The 27,833-nt window shown below is 39.2% G+C and overlaps 1 protein-coding gene across 1 annotated transcript in view; it reads right to left on the minus strand.

Moving 5' to 3' along the window:
• Positions 1–7,189: 7,189 nt before the first annotated feature.
• Positions 7,190–27,833, minus strand: part of DUSP10 (dual specificity phosphatase 10) — a 66,464-nt gene continuing 45,820 nt past the window's right edge. Inside the window, exon 4 of the mRNA XM_058275248.1 lies at positions 7,190–7,265. Within this exon, the coding sequence (XP_058131231.1) occupies positions 7,237–7,265 (29 nt within the window). The 3' untranslated portion in view covers positions 7,190–7,236. The remainder of the gene's footprint in view (positions 7,266–27,833) is intronic.

The following is a 27,833-nucleotide window of genomic DNA, read 5'->3' on the forward strand; positions in this document are numbered from 1 at the left end:
CTATTTCTTTGTTTTGTATTCATTGTCATGTGTAGCCATTTAATTTATGCTTATTTAGATTAATATTAGCTAGCAATTTAGCAGAAGTTTTCTTAAGCTCCTTGAACCAATAAGTCTTCTACTCTTTTCTGAGGGCTCTGTTTGTGTATTAAGGTACATATTCAATAGTCTAGCAGGCAGGTTACATCTCTGCCTTAGCCTTCGCTTCTTGCTTATGCAGAAACTTAAGGTCAGCCAGATATATTAGATTAAAGTCTCCTCAGATCTTTCCTGGGCATGTGGACAGCCCTGGACATGTGCATGATCTTTAAATTATCAGGAACTTTTAAAGCCTGCTATGTACATCTCATTTGCCAACTTTTGTTTTTAACTCTTTTTATTAGGTTCTTGTTTTGCACAACTGTTATTGCTTCTTCAGGGAGTTTCCATGTTAAAAAATTGACTCTGATTATTTTCAACAAATGTCCCAGGGGAAAAAGTTTTTTATCACAAAAAACCTTAGAGTTAGGTCAGATAAAGACAAGTCCTGAGAGGTGGAGTTTCTAGGAAATTTCCAGACAGGTCTCTGTTCGGTTCTCTGGGGTTGGAGTTTTAGGGAAACACTAAACCTGTTTTGCCCCCACCAATGGTTGCTAGGCTTCTGGTTTCCTTGGTTACCAGGATTGTAAGTCTGTTGGTGTTAAAGGCTGACAACAGAGCTGGGAAGAGGGGAATGTGAATAATGTAAGTTAAAATGCCACATGGCTTACTGTTCATACCAAGATTCATCCATTTTTCTTTTGTAAGCACTTCATATTATGACAATCTTTGGACAATTGGCAGATTTTGAAAAAGCTGATGTTGACAATTGTTGAGAATGTTTTTACTTTTTACAGAGAATCAGATTTTCAGAGGTCCTAACTCCACCATCCAAAAGTGCTCTCTCTAGGACTTTTGAAATTACAAATGACCGCTTCTGCTAATTCATAAGCAAAACCACCTATCTCAACCATAAATTTAATTTCCTAAGGGCTTTAGAAGTTGTTAAAATGATTTCATTTTGTTTTGTTTCTAACTTTTATCCCACAGATGATAGGGAGTAATATTGTAAATGCATTCATTGCTTCACTTCCATCTCAGTCATAAGTAAACATAGGAATGGTTGAATGAATGAAAACAACATGATCCAGGGGAAAAGAAAAGAAATGAGTGTCAGATATAAGTGAAATAAGCAGATGTTTGAGATCTTTTTATGATGCTGTATACAAATGAAATAGAGCTGTGTATGTATGCTTTAAAACAGTCACTTCTTTTTTGATTCACCATTAGCAATGTCTAAATTTAGAACCTAAAGTTTCATATGCCTAAGAATGGTGATTTTCTTTAAGGGGTAAAGTTTCAACATTTTAGAGAAGATTGTCTGGGTAATAATAAATCGGACCTTGTTAAGAATTAAAAGGTCAGGCAGAAATGGACAAGATTAATGGCTACAAGGATTATCTGAAAATGGAAGGGGTAAATAGTCTAGGTCTCTTGCCTTCAGCTGTTGCATTGGTTCCTTCCTATTATCTCTTAATTGAGTCCCTCTTTCTGCCTTCTTATGCTGCATCTCCAGTGAAAACTGTCCAAGAAAAATTGAAGAGACCGTAGAGTGCTATTCAGAGATTGCTGGGAAGCAATATTGGTGATTGAGAAGTGGTGATACCTTTTATTCTCTCTCTCTTCTCTTTGCAATTTATTATTTTTTGTTTTAAGTTTTGAACAATTAAGATAATAATTCCTCATTTAATTCTTTTCTGCTGATGGGAAAAGTTAGATAATCATTCCTATAGCCTTTACAAGGCAACTGGACCTACAGGATATATGACATTTTTCCTTATTTTATATACTTTTTAATAAACTATTCAGGTACATCCACAAAATGTACCCATTTTAAGTATACAGTTCAAATAGTTTTTGGAAAATATTCAGACCTGTGCAACCATCATCACGTGTGGCCCTTTCAGTAGTCCACACTGCCTTCCAAGTAGCAGTCCCAGGCAATTGCTGATCTCCTTTCTGTCCAATAGTCATTTAACTTTTTCTAGAACTTCATGTACATGAAATCATATAATATGTTCTCCATTTTATTTGGCATCTTTTGCTTGAGATTTTTCTTTCAGATTCACCCATGTCTTGTGTATATCAGTAGCTTATTCCTTTTTAATGCTGCATAGTGTTACATGACCACGTGTAACACTCTTGATTCATTCACAAGTTAAAAGAATGCATCTTTTATAAGCATTCATGTACAAGTCTCTGTTTGTACATATATTTTCATTTTTCTGTAAGGTTAATGCCAAAACGTGGGATTATCTAATAAAAATATAACTATGTATTAAATTTCTAAGAAACCTAACTTTTCCCAAAGCTTTATACCATTTTACACTCCCATCAGCAATATCTGAGAGATCTAATTGGTCCAAATCCTTGCTAACATTTGGTATTGTCTGTCTTTTTAATTTTAACCATTCCAGTGGATATGTAGCCGCATTTTAATGTGATTTTAGTTGGCCTTTTCTGGGTGATATTGAGCATCTTTTATGTAAATATTGCTCATTTGAACATGTTCTTTTTTGAAGTATTGATTCAAATCTTTTATTCAGTTTTAATTGGGCTGTCTTATTGAGTTGAAAAGTAGATATGAAATGGTTGAAAAAGTATCTAGATATGAGATGGTTTTTAAATATATGTATTTTGAATACTTTCTCATAGTCTGAAGGTTGCATTTCTTTTTCTAAACTGTGTCTTTCAAAGAGCAGAAGTTTGTTTTTTTTTAAATTCACAATAAACTTTATTTTTAACTTTATTTTACACCAAAAGTATATGGGATTCCTGTAGAATCCCCTCCCCACTCACAAACACATTCCCCTATTATTAACATCTTATATTAGTGAGGGATATTTGTTACAATTGATGAAACAAATTGAAGCATTGCTGCTAACCATGGTCTATAGTTTATGGTTTACACTTTGTGCTGTTCAGCTTTATAGGCTTTGGCAAATGTATAATGTCATGTATCCATCACTGCAGTATCATACAGAACAATTCCAATGCCCAAAATGCCCTGTGTTCCATCTATTCACGGCTTCCCTTCCTTCTAAACCTCTTGTAACCACTTTCTTTCTATCAATGTTAGAAGTTCTTGCACATAATAAAAACTGCAGTAACAATAAATGTCCATTGGTCCATGGTTACCCCGCCCACTTACATTTGTTCATTCCTCAGTCTTGAGGGAGTCGGGATGATGTAAAAATGAAACTTAGCCTAATTACAATAATGCTTAAGAGTTACCTCCTGAAAACCTCCTTGTTACTTAAACGTGGCTTCTCTCTAAGCCAGAGTCAGCGAATAAACACTACCAACCCCTGAAATGGGACATGGTGCCTGGGGTAGAACTTCCCTGGCACAGAGGGCTTATACCAAGTGCCCACCAGCAATGCATGTGGAAAAGACCTTGACCAAAAGGGGGAACATTAAATAAAAACTAGTTTTTATGGCCAAGAGATTTCAAAGTGAGTCAGGAGATCATTTTGGATCTCGCTTATGCAGGGGTCAGGCAGATTTCACAAATTGCCACAGTAAACAAAGCCTCAAAAAAAGGGCTCGAGGACCTGGTCACATCTGCACACTGTGGGCAAGGCACACAGCCTCATAAACAACACCTCTTCAGTGCCCCTATTTGGGAATATATAATAAAGTATTTCCCCAATATAGCAGAGTTAGACTCATTTATAATTTCCCTACACATGATTCTTCTACCCCTTTTATTTGAACCTATACTTATCACTATACCCATTAAACATATGTTTTAGGGACTTCAATCTTTGTGTTGGTCATATGCTAGTGGAACCCTGAACCCTAGCAGAGTCGTGGCCAATACCCATCTCCAGTTCTTTAGACTTGCCCAGGACAACTAAAAAAAATGATGATGATATAGGAGTCTCATTCCAAAAAGCAAGGAGTATCTAAAACTACAAGCAAAAGTTTCTTCCTTTTGCCCCATAATATCTAAATTCCCTCTCAATCTCAAGCAGTGAAAGCAGACATCAAAGAGAAAAGTTTTTAATTTAGATGAAGTCCAACTTCTCAGTTTTGTCCTTTGTAGTCCATGTTTTATGTCAGGGGCTCATACCCTGTTTTTTCCATGGACCCCTTTGCCAGTCAGGTGAAAACCATGGACCTTTCACTAAACCCACAGTCTGCTGTGTGTTATTTAATAAGTATATCACACTTGCACCGACACATCCCCACAAGAATAGTGGTGTTTTTTGTTTTCTTTTTTTACTTTCAATTCAAGCTCACAGCCGCCTGGTTAAGAACCCCAGTTTTATGTGTTCTAAGTTAACTTTGCTTAAGTTAGTCTTCTCCCATGTTTTCTTTAAAAATGTTATAATTTTAACTCTTACATTTAAGACCATAATCCAGTTTGAACTAACTTTGAGGCATATTTAAGACAAGGGTTAAGGTTTCTTTTTCTTTTATCCCCCCTTATGATACCCATTTGTTCTGGTGCAATTTGTTAAAAAGACTATCCTTTCTCGCATTGAATTACTTTCGTACTTTTGTAAAAAATCACTTGCTCATTGTTACTTTCCTCTAAAAAAAGTCTTGAATTTTGCTTTGGCAGACAGATTGGTCTTTTCACTGTTTATATTCAAAATTTCTAAGGGCATGTCCAGAGGAGCATTTAGTCATTGGCTAGCATAGCCCTACTAACCCCCCCCCCCCCCCCCCCCCATTCTGAGGTTCATAATGAATGGTCCAACTAATCAATAGCATCTCTCTACTCTGGCTCCTGGAATTGGAATATCCACCACTCCTCTGTGAGCTCTAGGGATTGTTCAGTGTATAACTCTTCAGCAGTTACTCTTCTCCTGGCCTCATGAAGTTTCACCCCATGCAAGCTCAGCGAAGATTTAAAAGATCTTTATGTAGATTTCTGGAAATCTTTTTCTTTAAAGCCCCCTCCTCTCAGGTATCAAGCCATTTAAATTTGAGCTGCCTCAGCCTCCCTGAATTCAGATTTATATCTTCTCACCCAATGGAGTGTCTGCTCTATTTTCATGCCTCTTGCCTGAATGCTGGTCCAGAAAGTGCTTCCATGAAAGAAAACTGTGGTGATTGTAGGATTTACCTTTTTAATTCCCCTTCTACAAAGGATTACAGTCATGCACTTCCTACTGTGCAGTGTCTGAACATACTGGGTCATAGTGCAGGGGAGCAGGCTTAGTATCAGTTTTTCCATCATCATTGTAAGTGGAAGACTGTTGGGAAACAATGCTTCATGAGTAGGTTCTTTCAGCACTCTCAGGGCTTTCTGAGCCAAAATTAATATTAACCTGGATTAAGGGATGATTGAATGGTAAAAATACCTTGTAGGTTAGAGACAGTGAATTGTTGTGGAAATATTTAAAGGTTTATCTCTATAAGAGTTATTTGCTTACATTCTAAGAGTAATAAAGAGCCTAAAAAACTTTCCCTTCTCTCTACAGAAGATGTGTTTGATTAGATAGATATGGAGAGAGAAAGTGAGGCAGATATGCCAGCCATGGTACATAAGCTTCGAGTCTCACATTTCAGTGTCGCTCTGTGGTGGACCAACCCTGTGCCATGCAGGAGCCCATGCACAACTGTGATAAGATGTTCTGTGAGTAAACGATCTGTTTTCTGACCCCCTGACCTTTTATTTCCTGTCAGGAGAAACAGGCAGTCAAATAAATAATAAATAAACAATAAAGACCCTTTAAATTTTTTTCTGATCATAAACTTCGCTCATGCTCCTATTAGAAGTTTTTTAAAAATAAAAATTTAAAATATGAAGAGGAAGTACTATCAATATTTTGGTATGTTTCTGACAGAGAAAGAAAGAGGGATAGATATAGAAAAAGGAGAGGAGAGGAGGAGGGGAAAAAGAGGAATTTTTAAACTGTGTTAGTTTTTCATTTGATGTTCTACTGTGAGCGTTTTCTATGTTGCTAAATACTCTTTGAAAACATGACATTCAATAACTGAATAATATTCCACTTACTAGCTCTCCCTTGGTTTACTTAAAACTCACCCATCACTGAACATTTAAAGTAATTTCAAGTTTCATCAGCTATAAATAATGTTTTTATACACCATTCCTTAACCACGTACCTGCTTAAATCATATTCTTAGGATACAATAATGAAAATGTATATCCTGGGTCAAATGACATGAACTTCTTAAAGAGTCTGAAACCATACTGACATCCTCAAATCATTTGACAGTAGTTGGGAAAGGCTTCTATTTTATTTTTAGGAGAAACTTCTGCCTCTTCTTTGATTGTTAATAAATAAAGTCTTACTGTTTTTCTAACAGAGGACATAGCTTCTTATCACCATGTTAAGCCAATTAAAACCCAAAGCTTTCTCCATATACAATAGGCAGCTTAAGCCTGGCCACCATGTTTTATATATCTTTATATCACTGGCATATAGCATAGTGCCTTGGACATGTTGGGTGTGCAATAAAAGTTAAGTCAAATAAACATGATCAAAATGCAGATGTCCCCATGGATATAATACTTACTGAACCTCCTGATGTGGAACAGGGCTTTTCCCAAACAATCTCATTTTTTTTTAATAATAATGCTAAGGAGCGAGTCCTTATCTTCCCCATTTTACAGATGGGGAAACCAAAGATCAGAGAGGTAAGCACAATCAGCCCAGGCAGTTCATAGCAGAGCTGGGGTTCCAAGTGGGCACATGTGACCCCAAAGATCACAGACTCCCAATTGCAGTAGGGGCTGAGCTGGAGGCCTAGGTTATCCTCTCTAGCTCCCCCCTCTTCCAAATCCTCTTTCAACTCCTATATCCTCTCTCCCATATTTAACATATTTATTGAGATGCTAAATACCAGGAAATTAAAGTATTTACATAAATGCCATTTAAAAGCTCAAGTGGGAGAAAGAGTATGTGTCTGATACTCATGAAAATGTATGCAGATTTAGGCAATATTATCAGTATTGGTACTGATTAGGGATATTGGAAACCTAACACAGGAGGAAAATGTAAAATTTGGGGGGGTTGGTTGTATAAAAATAATACTAATTATAATTATTTACAGGAAACTGTTCATCACCATGACTAATTACCATGAATTACAATAATGTTTTACGTAAACATTTAAACATGATTTTGATTACCTTGTGTAGTTTCTGTGAATCTCAGTGTAAGCTTGGGTCAAGGCTGCTCACTCTTTGGGTGTGTTGTCCGTGAAGTCTGAAAGAGAAGGCACAAAGGAAGGAAGCTTGCTCAGAAGGTAAAGGTTAATTCACATCATCAAAACAAGAATCATAAAGCTAGTTCTTTCCTCCATCCTTGCACTGCTCCTCCTTTCCCAACCTAAATTTTAATATTTCTGTTTGAAACAAAAAAGAAAAGTTAGAACACAAGCCCTATGGCAAAAATGTCCGTGGATTTATCCTTTTATTTGAAAAAAACCATTCTTTGTTTCTACTTTGCTCCTCATTGGAACTAGTGGCTTCTCCTTAGAATTCCGTCAATTTCACAAGGTTTCACAGGTACATTTTCAACTCTCTGGTGGCTTTTTCAAAATGATGTTTTAGCTTGACATAAAGCCTCAAATAAAAGGAAAACACAGTCAAAGGAAAATCTTATTTCAAGAATTAATGTGCCATCTCAGAGTCTAAGAGTGTGTTGGATTTCTTGCTCTTGGATATAGAGTCATTTGAACAGCTCACCGCGTGTTCCATCATAAAGATCAATTTGTAAACTTCCACAGTATGTTGCCTCACTACTATAGGTGCATAAAAGACAGATATTGGGGAAGCAGCAAGCAATGAAAGTTCACTATGGCATAATAAATACGGGCACCTTGCTAAGCTAGAAGCAAATTAGTAACTGATAGTATAATTTGAAATAAAGTTGGTGTTAGTTACTGAGCTCTAACTTAGTTTAGCAAAGAATTAAAAAGCAGTGGTTGTTCATGCCCTTCCAGCTTTTCCCCCTTTTCCCCTTTTCTCCTTGCATGAGTAATTAGTATCCATAATATTTGCTCAACAATATAGTAAGGGCTTTGGTGGAGAGGGCAGGGTAAAATAAGAAGCAAGCAAAGCCACAGACGGACAAATGCCAGGTGACAATGCACCAGCTTTATTGATGATCCCTGAGGGGAATGGACTACAGTCAACTTAAAAAGAAACTAAACCAATATAATCATTAGGAATGATCAGCCTATAATGAAGTCAAAATGATTTTAAGAAAGCAGACATGGATTAGAAGAGAGGAATGAGAAGGGTGTGCAGTCAGAGGAAAGAGCTGCCTTGGAGGTGATGCAGAGGCATAATATGTTTTTAATTTGGAAGATGCTGCTAAGAATATTCACAGCCGTGAAAAAGTAGAAACACCCTTAATAGCTAACAATGTATTAGTAAACAGAGTACCCATTCACGCTCTGGTGTGTCGTACAATTATTTAAAATGATCAGTAAGATTAATTACTTAGAGAAATACTTTTGATGTAAAGTTAAGCAACAAGAATAATTGCAAAATTGTTACATACAGCATGACTATTACTATATTAAAAATGCCCAGAAAGAAAATATTTGTCAGGAAATACACCAAAATTTTAACATTGAGAGTAAGGAGTGGATTTTTTCCTACTTTCCTATTTTCCAAATTGTTTTTAATGAGTGTGCCTTATATTTATAATTAAAACTGTTTTATACAGTCCCATGTTGCACTTTTTAGCTTTCCTTTTAGTAATATACATGACCTTAGGCTTTCCCTTTCAACCATCATGCCCATGTATGAGCACTGCTAGTTCCAAACACCACGATGTGCTTTACCCTTTGCCGCCCCACATGGGAACACAGAGGTGCCCCGTCTGCCTCTTCCTCCCTATTGTAATCAACTCTAAGACGTTTTCTCTTCACGTCAAACTCAAGAGAAGTGGGCGGTAGATGTGCTTCAATTTAAGAGAACCATTCCAGAAAAATAGAGCTAAACATTCAAATAGGGGAACATATTGTTATTTTGGGTTTCAGTATTAAACTTGACTGATTTTTTCCCCCAAAATCATCTTTATTTGAATTCATAAACATGTTAGTGTAATAGGCTAATCTACATTGTTCTTATTCTCAGAATATATGGGTTATTCAGTACATTAGATATTAAAACTGGTATACGGTTTTGGGGTGATCTGAAAATTTGCATTTCTAGCCATTTCCCAGGATTCTGTCTTTAAGCCTGGAATTCCCTGATTTACTCATAGACTTATATGATTTTTAGAGTGCATTTTACCATAGTGGTGACTGACCACCATGAAACTGGACTCCAGAATGTCATCTCGGTCCACACGATTTTCTAAATAGACATTGTGGATTGGTTGTTTAACATTTCCTGCACAAAAATAGCATCACATACAATAAAAATATACAGGTGCATGAAAAGCAGTATGTCAAAATATTAGTAGAGGTTATTTCTAGGTGGTTTGACTGCGGACATTTTTGCTTTCTTCCGTAACTTTCTTTTATCTCCATTTTATATTATTTTTATTTTACAAGAAAGGATGTTATGTTCCTTATGTCAACAGTAAGCTATAGAGAAATACCTTAAGTTCAGCAAGCTTGATTTTACAAAGCCTAAATATAGACCTGCATACACACATGCTTACAATGTATGAGGACCTGGAAGTGGTTCTCGTTTGCTAATTATTCTAGAGAAAGGCATGGAGGAAATAAATTTGATAATTTTCTTTCTGTGTCTGTATGCTTCTGTTGGAGAAAATTAAATAAAACATGGAGAGCCTTAAAAAACAACAACTGTGGATGAGCATGGCATAGACTGCTCAGGAGAGAAGGTTCCTATGGCATTATCTTCTTAAAAGATCCCCAAAACTGTCTTTGGGCCTCAGCCACTCCATTTGAGAAATCTGATACCTGTTCATAACACTTTCACTGGGTTGCTGTCAGGATAAATTGAGATGAGCTAGGTGTACACAAATGGCAACATGGTGGCATCTTGTTTACTGAAAAGCCTGAGTTCTCACTTTTGGTCATTTTTGGTACCTATTCTATTATGCTTCTGTCTTCTGTTCTCTTAGGATGAACAGTCACTGGGAACAAATCCCCACAATCTAAATCAAGGAGTTTGTGAGCTTAAATTGAAAAAAAAACCAGCTTATTATCTTTATTTCTCCAACCTCCGATGTTGAGTGTCATAAAACTATCTGCTGCTCCATTCTGAGAAGGGGTCTGTGGTTTTCGCCTGACTGGAAAAGGGGTACTTGGAACAAAAAAAGGTTAACAACCCCTGATCTAAAACCTAGTAATAATGAGTATAATGCATCTAATTCTCCTTCAAATTCCACCCTTCCAAATTAGGGTTCACCTATTAGTAATAATTACCAACAAAGTCTATAGAGACTTGAACAAAGACAGCCATTGGCACAATCCAACAGGGAAGACACTAAACACTGGTAAGATTTCTCAGCTGTCAGCTGGCCCAAGTTTCTTGGAATAACAAGCAATATTTTTGAGCCACTTTCCAAGTTAGGATTCTTGAAGGTACTAGAAAGAACCACCAAGGCAAGCTTAAGAAATAAGAGGGAAAATTCATATTACAAAGATTCAATAATAACTCAAAGAGATCCAGAAAAGATAAGCCAGACCTTAGGAAAGGAACAAGAAATAAGCAACTGAAGAAGCTTCAAAAATCCAGGCAGACCTTTCTTTATAGCTATTATCTCAGTTCTCTTGGAATATTTATTTTCTTTTCTTTTTCCACACACCAAAAAATATGGCACGAACATCTCCCACATTACATAGTACATATCCTACCATGCAGACAGAAACTAACTGCTTGTTCCTTGCCTAATTTCAAAATCCTGGAGATGTGACTCTGAAGAGCTCAGTTTGCTCAAATCCCCATTCTAGATCCAGTAAACAGTGGCCCAAAGTAGAGGTACGGGGGTGGGGGCGGGGGGCAGAGTTATGAGTTCCCAGCAGCTCTGGGGCTCATAGGGCTACTATCTTGTGATTTGGGGGGGAAGAGGCAATCCTCATAAAATTGTGTGTATGTGTTGGGGGATGGAGGGCTGGTCAAACAAAACAACCCAGTAAGAGACTACAACCACTTTGAAGTAGGGAGTTACTGTTGTATGTAGCCCGTGGCAATAGCCTTGTTAAACTGGCACTGGCTCAGAAACTTCTCTGGCTTGTCCTCTCTAGACACTGTAATCTTAACTCCAGTGGTCAGTGGGATCCACATAACCAATTATCCATGTCTACACTCCCTGAGGGTTGTAAATAGCCTTCAGCCCCCATGCAAGCCATCCCAAGTAGATGTACCATGTAAGTAGAAGACTTGTGCTTACTCTACAAATACAACATCGAGTGAAGCATCCCAGCTAACCAGTTACATCCAGATCATCAGCACTAAGTCTTTCCTCTATTTAAATTCAAGGGTCACCTCTGTGTAAGGACTACACAGTTTACTATACAATTAACTCCAGGATAATTATATTTAGCCAAGGGATACTATAAACACAGCTTCGATGTTAATTTCCCATTGCTAAGGGGCATGTGAAGATCTCTAGCCAGTTCAATTAGGAAATCCTGTCCTGCTCTCATTGAGATGTAGCATCACGGAGGATGTCTTAATCCTTTCCTAGGCGCCCCTCCTAACTGTGCCCTCTACAGTTCCATGCCAGGGTATTGCTCGCCAAAGTCTGGCCGTCCGGCTCAAGCTTCAAACTTAAAGTTAACATTCAGCAACGTGTAAAGAGAATCTCCAAAAAAAGGTGTGGTTAAGGAGATTGGGATTTGCTTCAACAAACTCAGCAAACATGGGCTACACGTACTTTATTCCCAGAGAATGTTTTTTCTTTCCTTCTATTTAGATTACACTGTATCTTTCTGTCTCACTTCCTTGGGAATATGCTTTGATTTCTGGTTGGTTGCTGCAATCATCTTTGGAAGCTGTGGTAACAGTGCAGATACTTTATTACAGTCTATAATGGGAAGAGAAACGCAGATTAGTGAAACTCGGGGTCCCCCTATTGTGCAGAAACATCGGTGTGTGGGAACACCCTCATCCTTCTATTAAATATCTCCCTTGGCCTCTAACATTCCTGTGCTTTGCCCTTTAACCATTTCATGCCCATGCATGTGTGGCCTGCATTTAGATTTTCCACTGCCTATTCTTTCTGCTCACTAAACTGGTAGAGTATACTGGCCATGAAGTAATAGACAAATGCCAATTGATGAGAGCACTTTGGACACCCCCTGGCTGGAAGACAGAGTCCTGGATCATCTGTTCCTTCTCTTTCTGAGCTCCCATTTTTCTATTTGTCTACCAATGCAATCCATCCTCCCTATAAATTCACCTAACGGTTAAATCAAAAGGGCAGATAAAATGGGGCTGTTTTCCTTTGGAATGTCCAAACAGCTTTTGACTTCCCTCTTCTAAGATGTATCAAGGTCTTTTTGCAAAGGGAGTTTTGTGTTCAAAACTTTGGCCTGGTGGTATCCTAATCTGGGATCCCAACAGTTGTCTGTACATTCTTCCTCATTTCCTGCTGGGAACAGCTGTGAGATGTTGTTTATTAAACAACTGCCCAATTTGTCAGCCCACTCCCCACCCCCAGCACTAGGAAATCACTTGTGTTTCAAGGTTGGATAACAGGAAGCCTGTCCATTGTCATGTTTACAGAAAACGCTGTGTTTACTTGCAAGGAAAAGATACTTTATGTCTGTTATCCTACATTATTGAGGTGAGTGTGGCCCAAATATAATAAGATAATTGACCAACAACCCTTCCCTCCCTTCTGTAAGAGGTTTTGAGTGTTATCTCTCAGGTGCGATACACACTGGGGTGGACCTTGACGGACTATGTGAGGTTCCAAAGGACAGAGTAATGTCACCTTTTCCTATTGACTTACCTTCTGAACATCATTAGCAGTCTTCTTTCTCTTTCTGAATGACGACACTTAGGATGTACAAAACAAATCCAGGGTGTAGTTTGATACCACTGAAAACAGCCCAAATACCTCTCCAGGGACGTTGACACATCTCTTTGTGATGGCTTTATTAACTCCACCCTATGCCAATAAAATGCAAGAGTCCATTCCAGGCTGTGCACTCTAATTGCTCCAGGGAGCATGACTTAGAATTTTACCTGTAGGTCATCTCCTGCACAGAATCCACAAGGCAGCTCCATTAGAATCAAAGCCTTCTCTCAGAGATAAGCCCGCCAATGCCCTCAAATTACATATTGATCACATTGTGTGGTTTCATGTAAGGTATAAGTGTTTTTCACATTTTCCTTACAGGAAAACATGGAGGAGAGAAAGGAGTTAAATTCAAGTGCGGATTGGGGTATATGGAAACCTCATATTTTTAAATGTAACCGTTTGTATGATTTGTGTATCTTTAATAAAAGTGTGTGATCTATGTATCTTTAAAAAAAAAGAGAAAATAATAAAAAATAAAATAAAATATAAAGAAAAGAAAATATAAGAATTTAAATCGGCCATGTTAAATGTCACTACAATATATTTCAGTTACTCCATAGTCCCAGAGCAGTGCCTGGCACATAGTGACCACAAAGTATGTGCTTATTGAAAGAAAGAATGAGCTTCCACAGCAGTTGATAATTAGGGAGATCAGTATATCTTTGGCTGACAGCCAATGGCGAGAAACCATGGGGACAAAAATGAATGATGACATGACAAATAAATAGAAACCTCACATTCCAAAAGCACAAAACTCTTTAATGTTTATTTGTCATTCATATTCCAAAGAGATGGAGAGAAAATGGGAATGGCGTTCTCTGGAATTCAAGACTCTTTGAGTACATCTTCACCTGAATGACTGGCTAATTTTGGAATACTAATTTAGAGAAAAAAGTCAAATCGCAGCAAATAGCATAGATGACCAATTGGACTCTGCCCCCCCCCCTTTGTTTTAATCTCCGGACAACAACTTCCACAAAGTAGGCTCAGTCAACATCAGGCCCCAGAACAGATTTCCAGGCTCTTGCCTCACCTGCCCACTCTGTTTCCCTCCAAAACTTGACGCTAGGCCAGAGAGAGCCAGTGAAATGCTGGAAGACTGAATAATGAATGAAACCTTCCATTGGGAATCCTAGCCACCCCATCAGAGCTCAGCCCATACGCTAATGCAGCAGCTGATAGGAGCAGGACAACAGGTAATGACAAGGGAGGCCATGGAGGTCAAAGCAAACCTAGAACACGCGCCCTAAAAGGCAGCGTCCTCAGCAAAGAGGCCTCCCTCTCCTCGCCAACCGCCCATTTGCATTTCACTGGAGATTTTTTCTGAGATGCTATGGTGATGGGCCCTGCCCTTGGTTACGTGAAGGAATGACTGCAGCTCACTTTCACTCAGGTACAGTGGCCAGTTCTTTTCACAGAATACAGTCGTCTATTCAAATATTTATTTAGTCTGCTCTTCTTCATTCCCTCTGAAATGAAGAAGAGCAGAATAAATAAATGTCCTACCGGACAATGCATGCCAGGCACTGCTCTGGGACTGTAAGTAACTGAAATATATTTCACATGTGGATGGTGGCATGTTCAAACTCTTTGATAAATTGGGTTCTGATCATTGCAAAGGAATTTTTTCTTCTCTGCATCATATTGATATCAGGAGGGATCCAATAACAGAGGAGATTACAGCTATTCCCTTTCTATGTCAGTTTTCTTTACCAGGGTGACACATAAATAATTGATGCGATAGACTCACATCTCACTTCTTTGCATTTGGACCCATGTCCTTCCTTGGGCTCATAGTGCTTCTTAAATCTGTAGTTTGATATTGTATATAACTTTAGAAAAAGTCATTATTTATACAAATATTGCTTTTTTTCTATTCTCCTTGGATTCCAACTGTATATGTATGGTAGACCTTTCACTGTAGCACATATACAGTTTCTCATATACATGTCACTGAAACACATGTATGTTTGTGTATGTGTGTGCATATATATATAATATACATATACATACTCATATATGTATATATATCACCTTATCCATATGTATTTCCCATTGTCCTAATTTGCTACAGGGCTGCCAATGCAAAGTGCCAGAAATGGGTTGGCTTTTTTAATGGAAATTTTATGAGGGGAAAATTTTACAGTTCCAAGTTCATGAAATGTCCAGATCAAGGCTTTATCAGAGATGCTTTCTCAACAAATGAGCTACTGGTAATACTGGCATCCAGCCATGTGGCAAGGCAAGATGGCAGGAGATCTCTGCTGAGGTCCCCGCCTCCCTCTCAAGACTCACCATCTCCCAGAATTCAGCTATGGATGATCAGGCATACGGCAGAGCTTGTCTCTTCAGCCTTAAGTTGCTCCTCAGGCAAAGACTCTTGGGGGCCTCTTTCTGTGCCTCTGTGCTCTGTTAATTCCATACTCTGGGACCTTTCTCAGCCTCTCAGTGCTTCTCTGTTTTCCCACAGTCCTCTCTTTCACATGGCAGGATCAATATGGTGACTTCCTTTCTCTGTGTCTCCTTTCTCTTTGGTTATCAGTTATATAAGACCCTGCAAGAGCATGGAGACCTAACCTGCACTGTGTCTCACTGACATGTTCTAGTCATATACCCTAAAGCAATTGAATTGAAAGTGATCTAATCAGAGTGAATATAATGTAATCAAAAATATCACAGTCACAGGTATGGACTAGTTCAAGAACCTAATCTTTTGGAATTCCAAAAAGAACTTGAAACTGTCACACCCATCTTTCTGGCTTTTCTTCCTTTATTCTAGAGATTTTCTTTTAAACTATCTTCCAGCTCCCCAGTGCGCACTTCAGCTATGTCTAATCTTTTGTTAAACCCATCCATTGAGTTCTTAATTCCTCTTATTATTTTATTAGTACTAAAATTTTGATTTGCTTCTTTTTAAAATTTTCCAGTTCTCCGCTGAAATTTTCAACCTATATTTTTTAAATCAATTTTATTGATACATATTAATAAACATACAATTCCTATATATAATCATTGGTATGTGCTGTAATCACATAGTTGTACATTCATCAATTCAATCATTATTAGAGCATTTTCAATATTAATAATAATAAATAAACAGACAAAAAGACAAACAAGAAAAGTCCTCACCTTTCAATCTCTCTATGCTTCCCTCAATGTGCCTAGCTGCTGTTTCTGTCTATTCTATCCAAAGTGTATAATCAATGGCTTTTAGTATTCACAATTTTGTATATTCATCATCCTAAAAATTCTAGAACAATTTCATTACTCCAAAAAGATAGACTCCAAACCCCTTAACATTCTTTCCTCAGACTATATAACAATCTTTCATCTTTATGAATTTATTTATATTTACATTTTATATAATGGAATCATACAATATGTAGTACTCTGAATCTGGTCTCCTTCACTTAGTATAATTCTTTTTTGTCTGATATTAACTTTGTGTAGTATTAACTTACATTTGTTCAGCTTCAAGGAAAAATGATCTTATATATACAATTCTAACCATATTTATATTTCACATGATATATTTAGTTCATAATAGGGCAATCATACAGTATTTTTCCCTTTCATGTCTGGCTTGCTTCACTCAACATAATATCCTCCAGGTTCATCCACGTTGTCATATGTTGTATGACTTCATTTCTTCTTACTGCTGCATAATGTTCCATTGTGTGTATACTCCACAATTTGTTTATCCATTCATCCATTGATGGACACATGGTCAACCTATCTTTTTTTTCATGATTTATTTTTTATTCCCCCCCCCCACCTCATTGTTTTGTGCTCGCTATCTGCCGTCTGTGTCCATTTTCTGTGTATTCTTCTGAGTCTGCTTGTCTTCTCTTAGGCAGCACTAGGAATGGATCCTGGGACCTTGCAGAGTGGAAGAGAGGCGCTCAATCTCTTGCACTACCTCAGCATCCTGGTCTGCTGCATCTCTTATTGTCTCTCCTCTGTGTCTCTTTATATGTTGCATCATCTTGCTGCTTCAGCTCTCCATGTGGGCCAGCTCTCTCTGCTCAGGCCAGTTTGCCATGTGGGCCAGCTTGCCTTCCCCAGGAGGCCCCAGGAGTCCAACCCTGGACCTCTTATATGGTAGATGGGAGCCCAATGGCTTGAGCCACATCCACTTCCCCTATCTTTTTTTTATTAACTAATTGAACATATAATTGAAAGTCTGTGTCCAAAAATCCATTATCTAAATCCCCTATGGCTCTATTTCTATTTTCTCTCATTTATCTCATTTTTCAGTTGTGTTATCTCCTCATATACCTGGTTATATATGGTCAGGCACACACATACACATAAACAGTATGAGTTTATATATATATATATGTATACACACACACATACACACACCTACACATATACATATACATATATATATATATACACACACACATATACATATGAGAAGTTGTAGAGCTAATTTGAAATCTGGATAACATTTTTTCTATCTGCTAGATTAATCCTAGGAGCACTCTCAACCTCAGGCTCATCTTAATGGAATAAGTGAGATGATGCAAAACTGGGCTATAATCTCTATGAGGGTTACTACAGTATATTCATTATATACCCTTTAGTCATAGGCTATGATCCCTTGGGATACCAATTCAAAATATAAGTGATTTATCAGTGTCCTTACCTCCTTGAGTGACCCAAGTATAATGTTTTTCCTAATCCCCAAAGCTTGCTCAACTTTCTACCTCTCAGTTGCCTGTCCATAATGGGAATATACATAGGGACAAAGAATCCCCAAATGCTCTGCTTACTTCTCTAACTATCCTTCTTTGGGACCTTCTCTCCATAATTCAGAATGGCCTTGGCAGTTCTCTGGTGTTTACACACTTGTTGTTTATATTTTATCCAGATTTACTAATTACTTTCATTAGGAGAAACTATCTCCTACTATGTCCAATAGTTCTCCATTACTAGAATTAAAACCTTCTCCAGTAGCTTTTAAGATTTCCTAACTTTCCTCTATATTTGGTAGTTAGTGTATGATGTCAATATGTATCAATTTGTTGTTATATATCCTTTGGTATTCATTGTTCTTCTTAAATCTATACCCAATGTCTAATTTTTTTTCTTTATTTTCTTTTAAATGTTACATTTAAAAAATATGAGGTCCCCATATACCCACACCCCACCCATACCACCCCTCCTACATCAACAAACTCTTCCATCATTGTGGCACATCCACTGCACCCAAAGAATACATTCTGGAGAACAGCTGCAGCACATGGACAGTGGTCCACATTGTAGTCCACACTCTCCCCCAGGCCACCCAGTGGGCCATGGCAGGACACACAACGTCCAGTATCCATCCCTGCAGCACCACCTAGGACAAGTCCAAATCCTGAAAATGCCCCCACACCATATCTCTTCTTCCCTCTCCTGACCATCAGCAGCCACTGTGGCCACCCTCTCCACATCACTACTATAATTTCTTCCCTTACTAATCACAATAATTTCCCAGCAGAACAACAGTAATTCCATTCTAATCCATATTCTATTCCTCCATCTCGTGGGCCTGGGATGGCTATGTCCAGTCCCTCTCTACATCACGAGGGGGTTTAGATTTCACATGGATGATGAATGCAATTCTCTTGCTTGCAGCTGTAGGCACTCTTGGCTCCCTGGTGTGGTCCAATGTCTCATTTTGATTCCTAAACTTTCTAATGCCATCTTTTTTAATGTTATGTATCCATAATCCCTTTCTCTCCCCTTCTGGAAATTCTATTAAACATTTGTTGGGGTCTCCTCTTCTGTCCTCTGGGTATTTCATCTTTTCCTCCAATTTTTCTATTTATTCCTGTCTAGTACATTCTAAGTGGTTTACTCAGGATTATCTTCTAATGTATTCTCCTCTTGTTTTGGTTATCGAATACTGTTTAACCTGCCCATTGTGTTTATGTTTTAATGACTATATTTTTCCTTTTTGAGAATTTCTATTCTTTTTTTTCAAATATATTGGTTCTCCTTTATAATTTTGCATTATTACTTTCTGTAATTTTTTTCTTTCTCTTAAGGCTTGGCATAATTTTAAAATCCTTTTCAAGGTGACACTTTTTTTTTTCATATTGAAAGAACCTAAATCTTATTAGGCCCTGTTTTTTGAAAAGTTCCCATACTTTCCCATGGTTGGAGTAGTATCCCTAAAGCCATTTCATGGTTGCTTCTGCTGAGACCATTTTGAGTCCATGAGTTCTGGACCAGTTATGTGTTGTGTTAGGGTCTTATCTCTGAATTTCCTCATTGCATAAGTTATACATGTTTCATCTCATTCCAAAGAATGATACAGGCTAAAGATTCTGATTTGTTATGGTTGAAGTTGTTTCCGCCATGTTTAAAACAGCAGCCTAATTCCATGCTGCATCCTTGGCCAGGCACCAGAGTTTATCTGGAGATTGGCCTTACTATAAGGAATCTATTTTCAGCGACAGGGTCAAAGCTTGCTGCCTCGGCTCCTGTTCTCACTTCAGTTTTCAACCCCTAGTGTTACATCTGGTTGTGTAACCATTTGTGTCAGGGGGCTTCAAATCCTTCTTACTCCATATATCTGGATAGCCTTTATTTACGACACCTGGAGACTTAGAAGTGTGTTTTTAAAAATTTACTTTAAACTCTTTTCCAAATTTCTACATGTTTGGAGTTGAGGTTGGAGCAGGGAGATTTCAGAATTTACCCAGGCCACTCTTGAAAGGGAGTAAGAATTGTCTTTAAACTTTTAAGTACCATCATGTTTTTTTCAAGAAGAAAATGCTGGCTCTTCTGCCAACAACTTACTATAAATATTCTAACTCTTATGGGTTCTCCTAAGAAAATAAATAAGTAAATGAATTAGATCAATAACCTGAACCCAGTTTCAAATGATATACATTATAGAGCATATTTACTGGTGGCAGTGGTAGAGGAATACACTATTTTATATTGCATTCCAGAGACGTGTATTATAAAGTCTTCAATGGACTCCATCATCAAACGGTGTCTGTCTTCTGACTTTTAATTGTTGCAAGACCTCCATGGACCACAGCCAGAATGCAGAAGGCATTTGAAAGCATAACCCTACAAACAACCAGATTTTCTTGATGGACCTCATAGAAGCCTATCTGAAGAAACCAGAGCACTCACTCAGCAACAAAATGGTCATCAACCCTGTTTTCCCCCAAAGAATAGAAGAGTACCTAGCCCATAGTGGGATCCTAACAAAAATTAGGTGGGTGATTAGAGGAAAAAATGATTGGGGATGGGGGGGTGTGAGTATGCTAAAACTACAGTCTCGCGACCACTGTCAATGGAGATAATCCAAAATCATAGGCAGGAGGGAAGCCTTAGCTTCATAGTCTATGGGTATCTGGAATATAAAACCAATAGGCCACTGAACTTCCTCCTAAGCATTTTTGCCACATTAGTAACCTAATGACTTCAAATCCCTTTGGTTCCTTGTGTAAAAGTCATACGAGGAACAGTAAAAATTATTTTTTATTCTGCAATGGAAATAATCCTGGTTTAGGAATTAAAAGACCTAATCTTGGGTATATGACCTTGAGCAAGTCCCCCTTTTCTGGGCTTCAGTCTCCTCATCTGTAATTATACAGTAAAGAGCCTTGACTGGCTGACATTCTAAGGCTCCTTCCAACCTGAGTATTCTCCAATGGGTTAGGCACCTCCTAACCAAAGTACTGATAATAAAACTGATGATTGATCAAGTCATTTTTCAGCAATATGGCTATTTCCAAATAGCCAGTGGTTATTAACAATGTGAATACATCTCCCAGTTCATTCATCCATGATTCTCCAGAATCAGCAACTGGTTCATTATGTTCTTTGAACAGCACAAAACTCAGGGCTTACACTGATATCAGCTTCCCTTTACAGAGTGCATTTTATTTAAAAAATGCATTATGAATTAACATAAGATATCATGTTGCTCAGCAATGAAATGCAATTATTTCAGTAAGAAGAAAAAAATCCCTTCTACTCAATCATGACTCTCTGTGGCCAGATAAGAAGTTGAAAACAATGCACCTGCTGCATTTTGGGGAGGGACCTCCAGCAGAAGAAACGAAGCAATTAAAAGACCTTCAGCAGGGATCAGAATCCTGACTCCCACCCCTAACTCTGGCACTTCCAACTGTGTGGTCTTGAATATGTCACTTCACCTAGGGTTTCTAATGAGCGCAATGGAGGGTTTCTCTAGTGATTTTCTAATTCTGACTGTGCAGCAGAATCACCCACATAACGTTTTAAAATGCAGGGTCCTGGGTACTGTCCAATATATTTCTGGAAGTGAGACCCTGTCTATTATTAAAAATCCTTCCATTTGATTCTGGCTATAATCACAAACCACTATTCTAGAACCAGGTTGCTCTTAGAGCTGATTTTCCAGGATTCTGTTAATGAATCTTTTGGATGAATTGCCCCCAAATCACCTAATGGTATATGATAAAACCTCAAGTATCAATTATAGGTTACTCTAAGGAAAATTAAAAACAAATAATCAACAACAAAAAGTTATAGTAATCCATTGCAGTTATTGAATTTTTTCAACAAATATGACCATGAACAAGCCTCATACATCTTACTTTATGTTGGGGACCATAGACAAGTAAAGAGGCTATTAAAAAGCGGGGTGATAATGCTATGATGAAAGAAGGGCAGAGGGTAGGGGGAAGGAGGTATTACAGGGGCTTCCTGCAAACAAGGAGAGAATTGAGAAGAGTGTTCCAATTGGAAGGAGGAGTTTGGATGAGCACACGGAAGTCTCTGCTTGGATGTGTAGACTCTGCTGGATTTGGATGGAGCAGGACAGGAGCTGGGGAGTGGGAGTGAGACTAGAGAGTGTGTGGGAAAAACAGGGACCAGATCATGATGTCCCGCCCTGTGGAAACTTGCCAAACTCCGAAACAGGGTCAGGTAGGTGCGCCATGCACTCGGCTGAGTTGGCAGTTGTGGTCCACATAATGGTTTATGAACCCTGTGCTCTTTCCTTCTCCATGAGGAAAAGTAGAATGCAGCTTGGTAACTGTAGAACTGTTATTTTTTTCCTTATAATTTGCATTTTGCTAACTAGAGTTTATGTACATCATCTCATATAATCCTCACAGCTGAAACCCAGAGATGTTTAAGCAACTTGCCCAAAGTTACAGAGATTGAAATCTCAGTGTGATTCCAAAGAGTCATCTTTGCCCAGGGCATCACACAGAACATATATAAGATAGTGAATTTATCTGACAAAGACCCGTGTATCTCCCGGCACTGAAAGAGGAGGGAAGGAGATCTCTGGCGCAAGATCTGTCATTTGCTAACTGTGTGATCTTGGGGTACTTACTAACTATTCCTTGCTGATCCTCAATTTCCTCCTTTATAAAATGGGAATAAGGCTTGTGATTCCTTTTTCTTGAAGTTACTGTTGTAGCCTCACAAGGTTGCTATGAGGGTCACAGAATGGGTGTGTAAAGGCAAATAACCTTTGAGAATTGTAAAGCTACAAACGTGAAAAACCTACTAGTAGCACATTCATATAAGGTGGAAGTGACTGATATCAGGCCCTACACTGAGTAGATGCAGAAAGGACAGAGCCCCAAGAACTGCTCAGAGTAACACTGTGAAAATATTGGTCCAGAGAGGTAAACGGGTGCAAGAACAGACTGGGGCATTTGAAGGACCTGCTGCAGCTCCTTCATAACGTTTCTGAACCAGCCTTGCCTAGACCCTGTGTCTTTACTCTTCTGCATCCCGTTGCTATGTTTACCGAAGATTCCAGAGTCCACAGGCCGCTCCCCGCCCCCAAACTCACGCACCCACGGACGCACGCGCCCCGTCCCTGGGGAGGAGATCCTTCCCAGTCCTAATATGTACAAAACCACCAGCCCCAAGGCCGGCTGTGGGCTGGCTGCGATGAGGGCTATTCTGGGGCAGCCGGTTTGCGCGCTGATAGGGGAGGATTAATGAGACAGTCTGCTCATCCATTGCAATTAGAAACAACACTGCAACTATTCTGGGGCTATTTCTATGCAGGGAACTTGAACTGCTCATCAGCCTTTCTCACTCAGAGACCTGTGGATAATTAGGGCCGTGTTAAATATAGGAGGATCAACCCCCAGCAGCCCCATCTGTGCCGATGCCTCTGGAGCGAGGATACTCTGCTCTCAGCGCGCGCTCCAAGAGCAGTAAAAGGGGGATTTAGCTTCCACCTGGAGGATTTGGGTGTTGCTTAACTAAAGCTAAAAATGCCCTGGCCTTTTAGCCCCACACGGGCTGACAGAGACAATTCAGGACTGCACATCACATCAGCCACCGAAAGCATCCTGACATTTACAGGGCCTGACCTGATTAGCCAGGTCACAGGTTTGCCACCAGCCCATTATAAATGACAGTTCAGCATAGGGCTGAGGGCATGGGGTGAGTGCCGCCCATCTGTAAATCTCACATTTGAACAAGAACAACTGGGATGAAGAAACAGGTGTAATTGCAATATCACCTTCAAACTGTTGGGTGGCACTGGGTCGTTACCAACCACTTTTCTGTCCTTAGGAAAAGGAATTCTTAGTAAGGAGCAACTAACCCTGTGTTTCTCAGTGTTTTCTTCTGAACAGCTTGAAAATACTTAGCAGACTCTCCGTTATTTTCTCACAACGTTGCTGGGGGGCTGAGAAAGAACAGGTAGTATTATCTGCATTTTACGCCTTGTATGAACCTCTCTGTTTTCTTGAAATTGGGACGTGGAGAATAAAATGAGATGAGAGGACATGGGTCCCAGAGAAGCCAGCCTGAGCTCCTTGGCCACTTGTCTCAATGGCAATTACCCCTTTTTGTTATCTCCTTGGATTGGCAGCACTGGCACCCCCTGGAAGCATGTTAGAAATGCAGAATCTCAGGTTCAATGCCATGTCTACACTGCCAGAACCTGCCTTGCAACAGGGTCACTGGGTGGTCTGTATGCGCAGCAACACTCTCTAGGAGGCCTGCTACCCTATGACTGGTAGGGGTGTGGATAGAGGTAGGTTTTTCCAGTAAGCCTCTGCACTTACTGTGAAGCCATTTGACTGCTGCAATGTCTTACCTATTTGTATGTATGTGTGTGTCGTCATTTCCAAGTGCCTGAAGATCCAAAATTCTACAACTCCTCAGGTTCCCAGGGTAGCATCTGGATAAACTCAGCTCATCTAACATCTACACTGGAAGCCCTTGATTGAGTTGATTTCAAGCTACCAACTGTTGCCAGCTCACAAAATTCCAGAATACTTACTAATCTGCTCTCATGAGGCATTGGGAGCCAACTCCAGCACACCGCTGGGTCTTGCAGAGAGTAAGAGAGAGGAACTGAACTGGGGGTCAGAAATTTCCTAATGCAGTGGAATTTAAGCTGAGACTTGAAGGTTCAGCAATAGCGAGCTAGGAAAAGAATGGAAGCAAAATACCTTGCAGGCAGATGGAATAGCTTGTACATAATCCAAGAAGAAACACAGTGTTCGAAGTAAAGAGAAAAAGTAAATGTGCTGGAATTTGTGTGCCCCCAAACCAGATGAGATTATTAATATTGTTATTATCCCCATTTTAGACTTATGGAAATGGAGCTACAGTCAGGTTAAGAAACCATGTAACTTGCTCAAGGTCACACAATGAATGAGTGGTGGCGTATGGATCAGGATCCAAGCAACTGTTCTCTAGAGTCCGCCGTATTATCACAGATCTCTGTTGCTTTTCAGCTGAGACTAGAAGGGGTTGTACACAGGCCAAGCCACGCAGAAGCTAGTGAAATCTGGGGAAAAAAATTTTTTTTGGCTTAAGAAAAACAAGTTTTTCTTATTTTTTTTTTTTTGGCTTTATTTATTTTTTAATATTACATTAAAAAAATATGAGGTCCCCATATACCCCCCACCCCTTTCACCCCACTCCTCCCCCCATAGCAACAATCTCCTGCATCATCATGAGACATTCATCACATTTGGTGAATACATCTCTGAGCACCGCTGCACCTCATGGTCAATGGTCCACATCATAGCCCACACTCTTCCCACGGTTCATCCAGTGGGCCATAGTAGGACATATAATGTCCAGTAACTGTCCATGCAGCATCACCCAGGATGACTCTAAGTCAATCTGGAAATTTTAAGGGTAATGTCAAATCAATGTTTTTAAGGTACTTTTCTAGGCTTGCAGTTCTTAATCCATCTGGTCAAGCAACCACTGGAAAATCTGATGGAAGGCAACTCCATAATCATATTGAATCTGTTCAAAACACACACACAAATTTACTTGTGGTTTCTGAGGGCTCATAAACACACTGAAGTCTAGTTATTATCTCTCTAGTGGTCCTAAGACTTCAGGAAAGCCTCCTGTGGGCTGTGCCTTCCCCTGCAGCTTGCCTCTTGCCTACTCTCTTAGATCATTCTTTGGATATAATTCTTACTCCCTGCCTACATCTAATAAAGCGTTTCTAGCTTCTCTTGCTATTCCTGGAACAGAAGATTTTGTCATCTTCCAGAGTCCTGGGGCCACATCATTTAAAATACCTCTAGCAAGGTGGTCTAGGGCAGGGGTTCTTAACCTTTTTTGTTCCATGGACCCCTTTGCCTGTCAGGTGAAAACTATGGACCCCTTACTAAGTCCACACTAGACTGTGTATTATTTAATATAGCACACCTGCACCAACATGTGCCTATAAGAATAATGCTTTTTTGAATTTCAAATCAAGCTCACAGACCCCTTGTAAGAACCCCTGGTCTAGGGGTGGGAGATGTTAGTTTTTCATCAACCTGCTACTTGGTCACCTTATCCCTTAGCTTCCCTATGTGTTACATGGAAGTGTGTTAGTACCAATGTTTAATGCTTTTTTGAAGACCCATACCCTGGAACTTCCTTTGTCAAAAATGCACAATAAGATGTCCATGTGAAGGTCAATAATTCAATTTCTAATAAATCTACTTTGTACTGAATTATATTTCAAAGTGAAGTTCTAATATAATTAAGCTTTGTTCTGCCTTCAACAAATGCTTTTGAATTCAAAAGGAATATTAAGGAGAATGTTATGAGACCTTTGGAAAGAAATTGCTATTTAAAGGCAGAATATTACAATTACAATAATAATTATTTTGCTGCTACTCCACCATTGACTCTGACATTTCCCCTCCCCTTACTTTCAATCACCTATTTTCTTCCTACTATCCAAAACAAGGAGATATAGTTTTAAGTTAGGTAAATACAGAAAAATAGTCATTTGGGGTGCTGTCTCCATGACATGCTTTATCACGTAAAGGATGCCTTCTTGACACCATAGCAAGTAAATGAAAGATTCATAGCAAAAACCAATGTGTTAAAATGCTCTTAACTACTGATCTCCTGCTTCAACCAAGGCACAGACCTGGATGCTCCCATAGGATAGGCCAACTGCCTTCTTGCCCCATGGAAGTATATCAGAAACCCCACCAAGGACACATTCTTCTTAATAAGCACTTGCCTTGCCTTGGGCCACTGTAAGATACAGAGGAAGCAAATGTGTGTTGAATTAACAAATAAATGGATAAACTTTTAGGGCCCAGTGATGCCTGTCATTGGGAAAAGCACCTTCGTGACGAATTCCAGTCACTTATGGTCAGATTAGGAAAGGAAATATCTCTCTGATGACCCTATTGGAACTGACATATCCAAGGAGCAGGAGTTAAAGTATGAATCCTTTTGATTTTTTCTCTTCTTTGGAACTTTGCCTCTGCTTCACTAGCTTCTTCTCCTGAATTGGTAGGATATAAGCCATGAAAAATATTGTTCAGTGGATCCCCCAATGATTTCATGGATCTGTGGAGTTTGATATTATTTTCTTACAAAAACTCTTATGTGGGGAAAGAAACATGTATCCTGTTTTGTGTTAGTCTCTATGCTAGTTTCTTTGCTCACATTTGCTCCTTTAATCCTCATAACTCTGTGAAGTAGGAAACTAAGATGCAGAGAGGTTGAGAAAGTTGGTCATTATCAAACAGGATTAGCACTTTTAGGCCTGTTTATTTTTTACTATACAAGAGAATATCTTAAGGGTTTAGCATTTGATGGTCTAGGGCATTTCAGTTGACATTTTTGTTCTGAAGAGAAAACATACTTAATCTCCTAGGATGAGAATGTTGGTAATGCAGAAAAAGCTGACTCAAATACTGTTTTTTGTTTTGTTTTTTAAAAAAATTTATTTATTTTATTTATTTCTCTCCCATTCCTCCCCCCCTTCCCCCAGTTGTCTGTTCTTTGTGTCCATATTCACTGTGTGTTCCTCTGTGACTGCTTCCATCATTATCAGCGGCACTGGGAATCTGTGTTTCTTTTTGTTGTGTCATCTTGTTGTGTCAGGTCTCCATGTGTGCGGCGCCATTCTTGGGCAGGCTGCACTTTCTTTCGCACTGTGTGGCTCTCCTTACAGGGCGCACTCCTTGCACATGGGGCTCCCCTACTCGGGGGACACCCCTGCATGGCACGGCACTCCTTGCGCGCATCAGCACTGCACATGGGCCAGCTCCACACGGGTCAAGGAGGCGCGGGGTTTGAACCATGGACCTCCCATGTGGTAGGCGGAAGCCCTATCCATTGGGCCAAGACTGCTTCCCATGTTTTGTTTTTTAAATCATATGTATCCCAGGAAAATATGTTCCTAAAGCTAATCCATTCCTGTAGGTTTGGACACATTTTAAGTAGGACTATTTAATGAGGCTACTTCAGTTAAGGTGTAACCCACCTCATTCAGGATGGGTCTTAATAAATGGGAGTCCTTTATAAGTGGGATGAATTCAGATAAAGTGAGAAAGCCACAGAAACAGGAAG

Source organism: Dasypus novemcinctus, chromosome 13, assembly GCF_030445035.2.
Source record: "Dasypus novemcinctus isolate mDasNov1 chromosome 13, mDasNov1.1.hap2, whole genome shotgun sequence".
Taxonomy (NCBI): domain Eukaryota; kingdom Metazoa; phylum Chordata; class Mammalia; order Cingulata; family Dasypodidae; genus Dasypus; species Dasypus novemcinctus.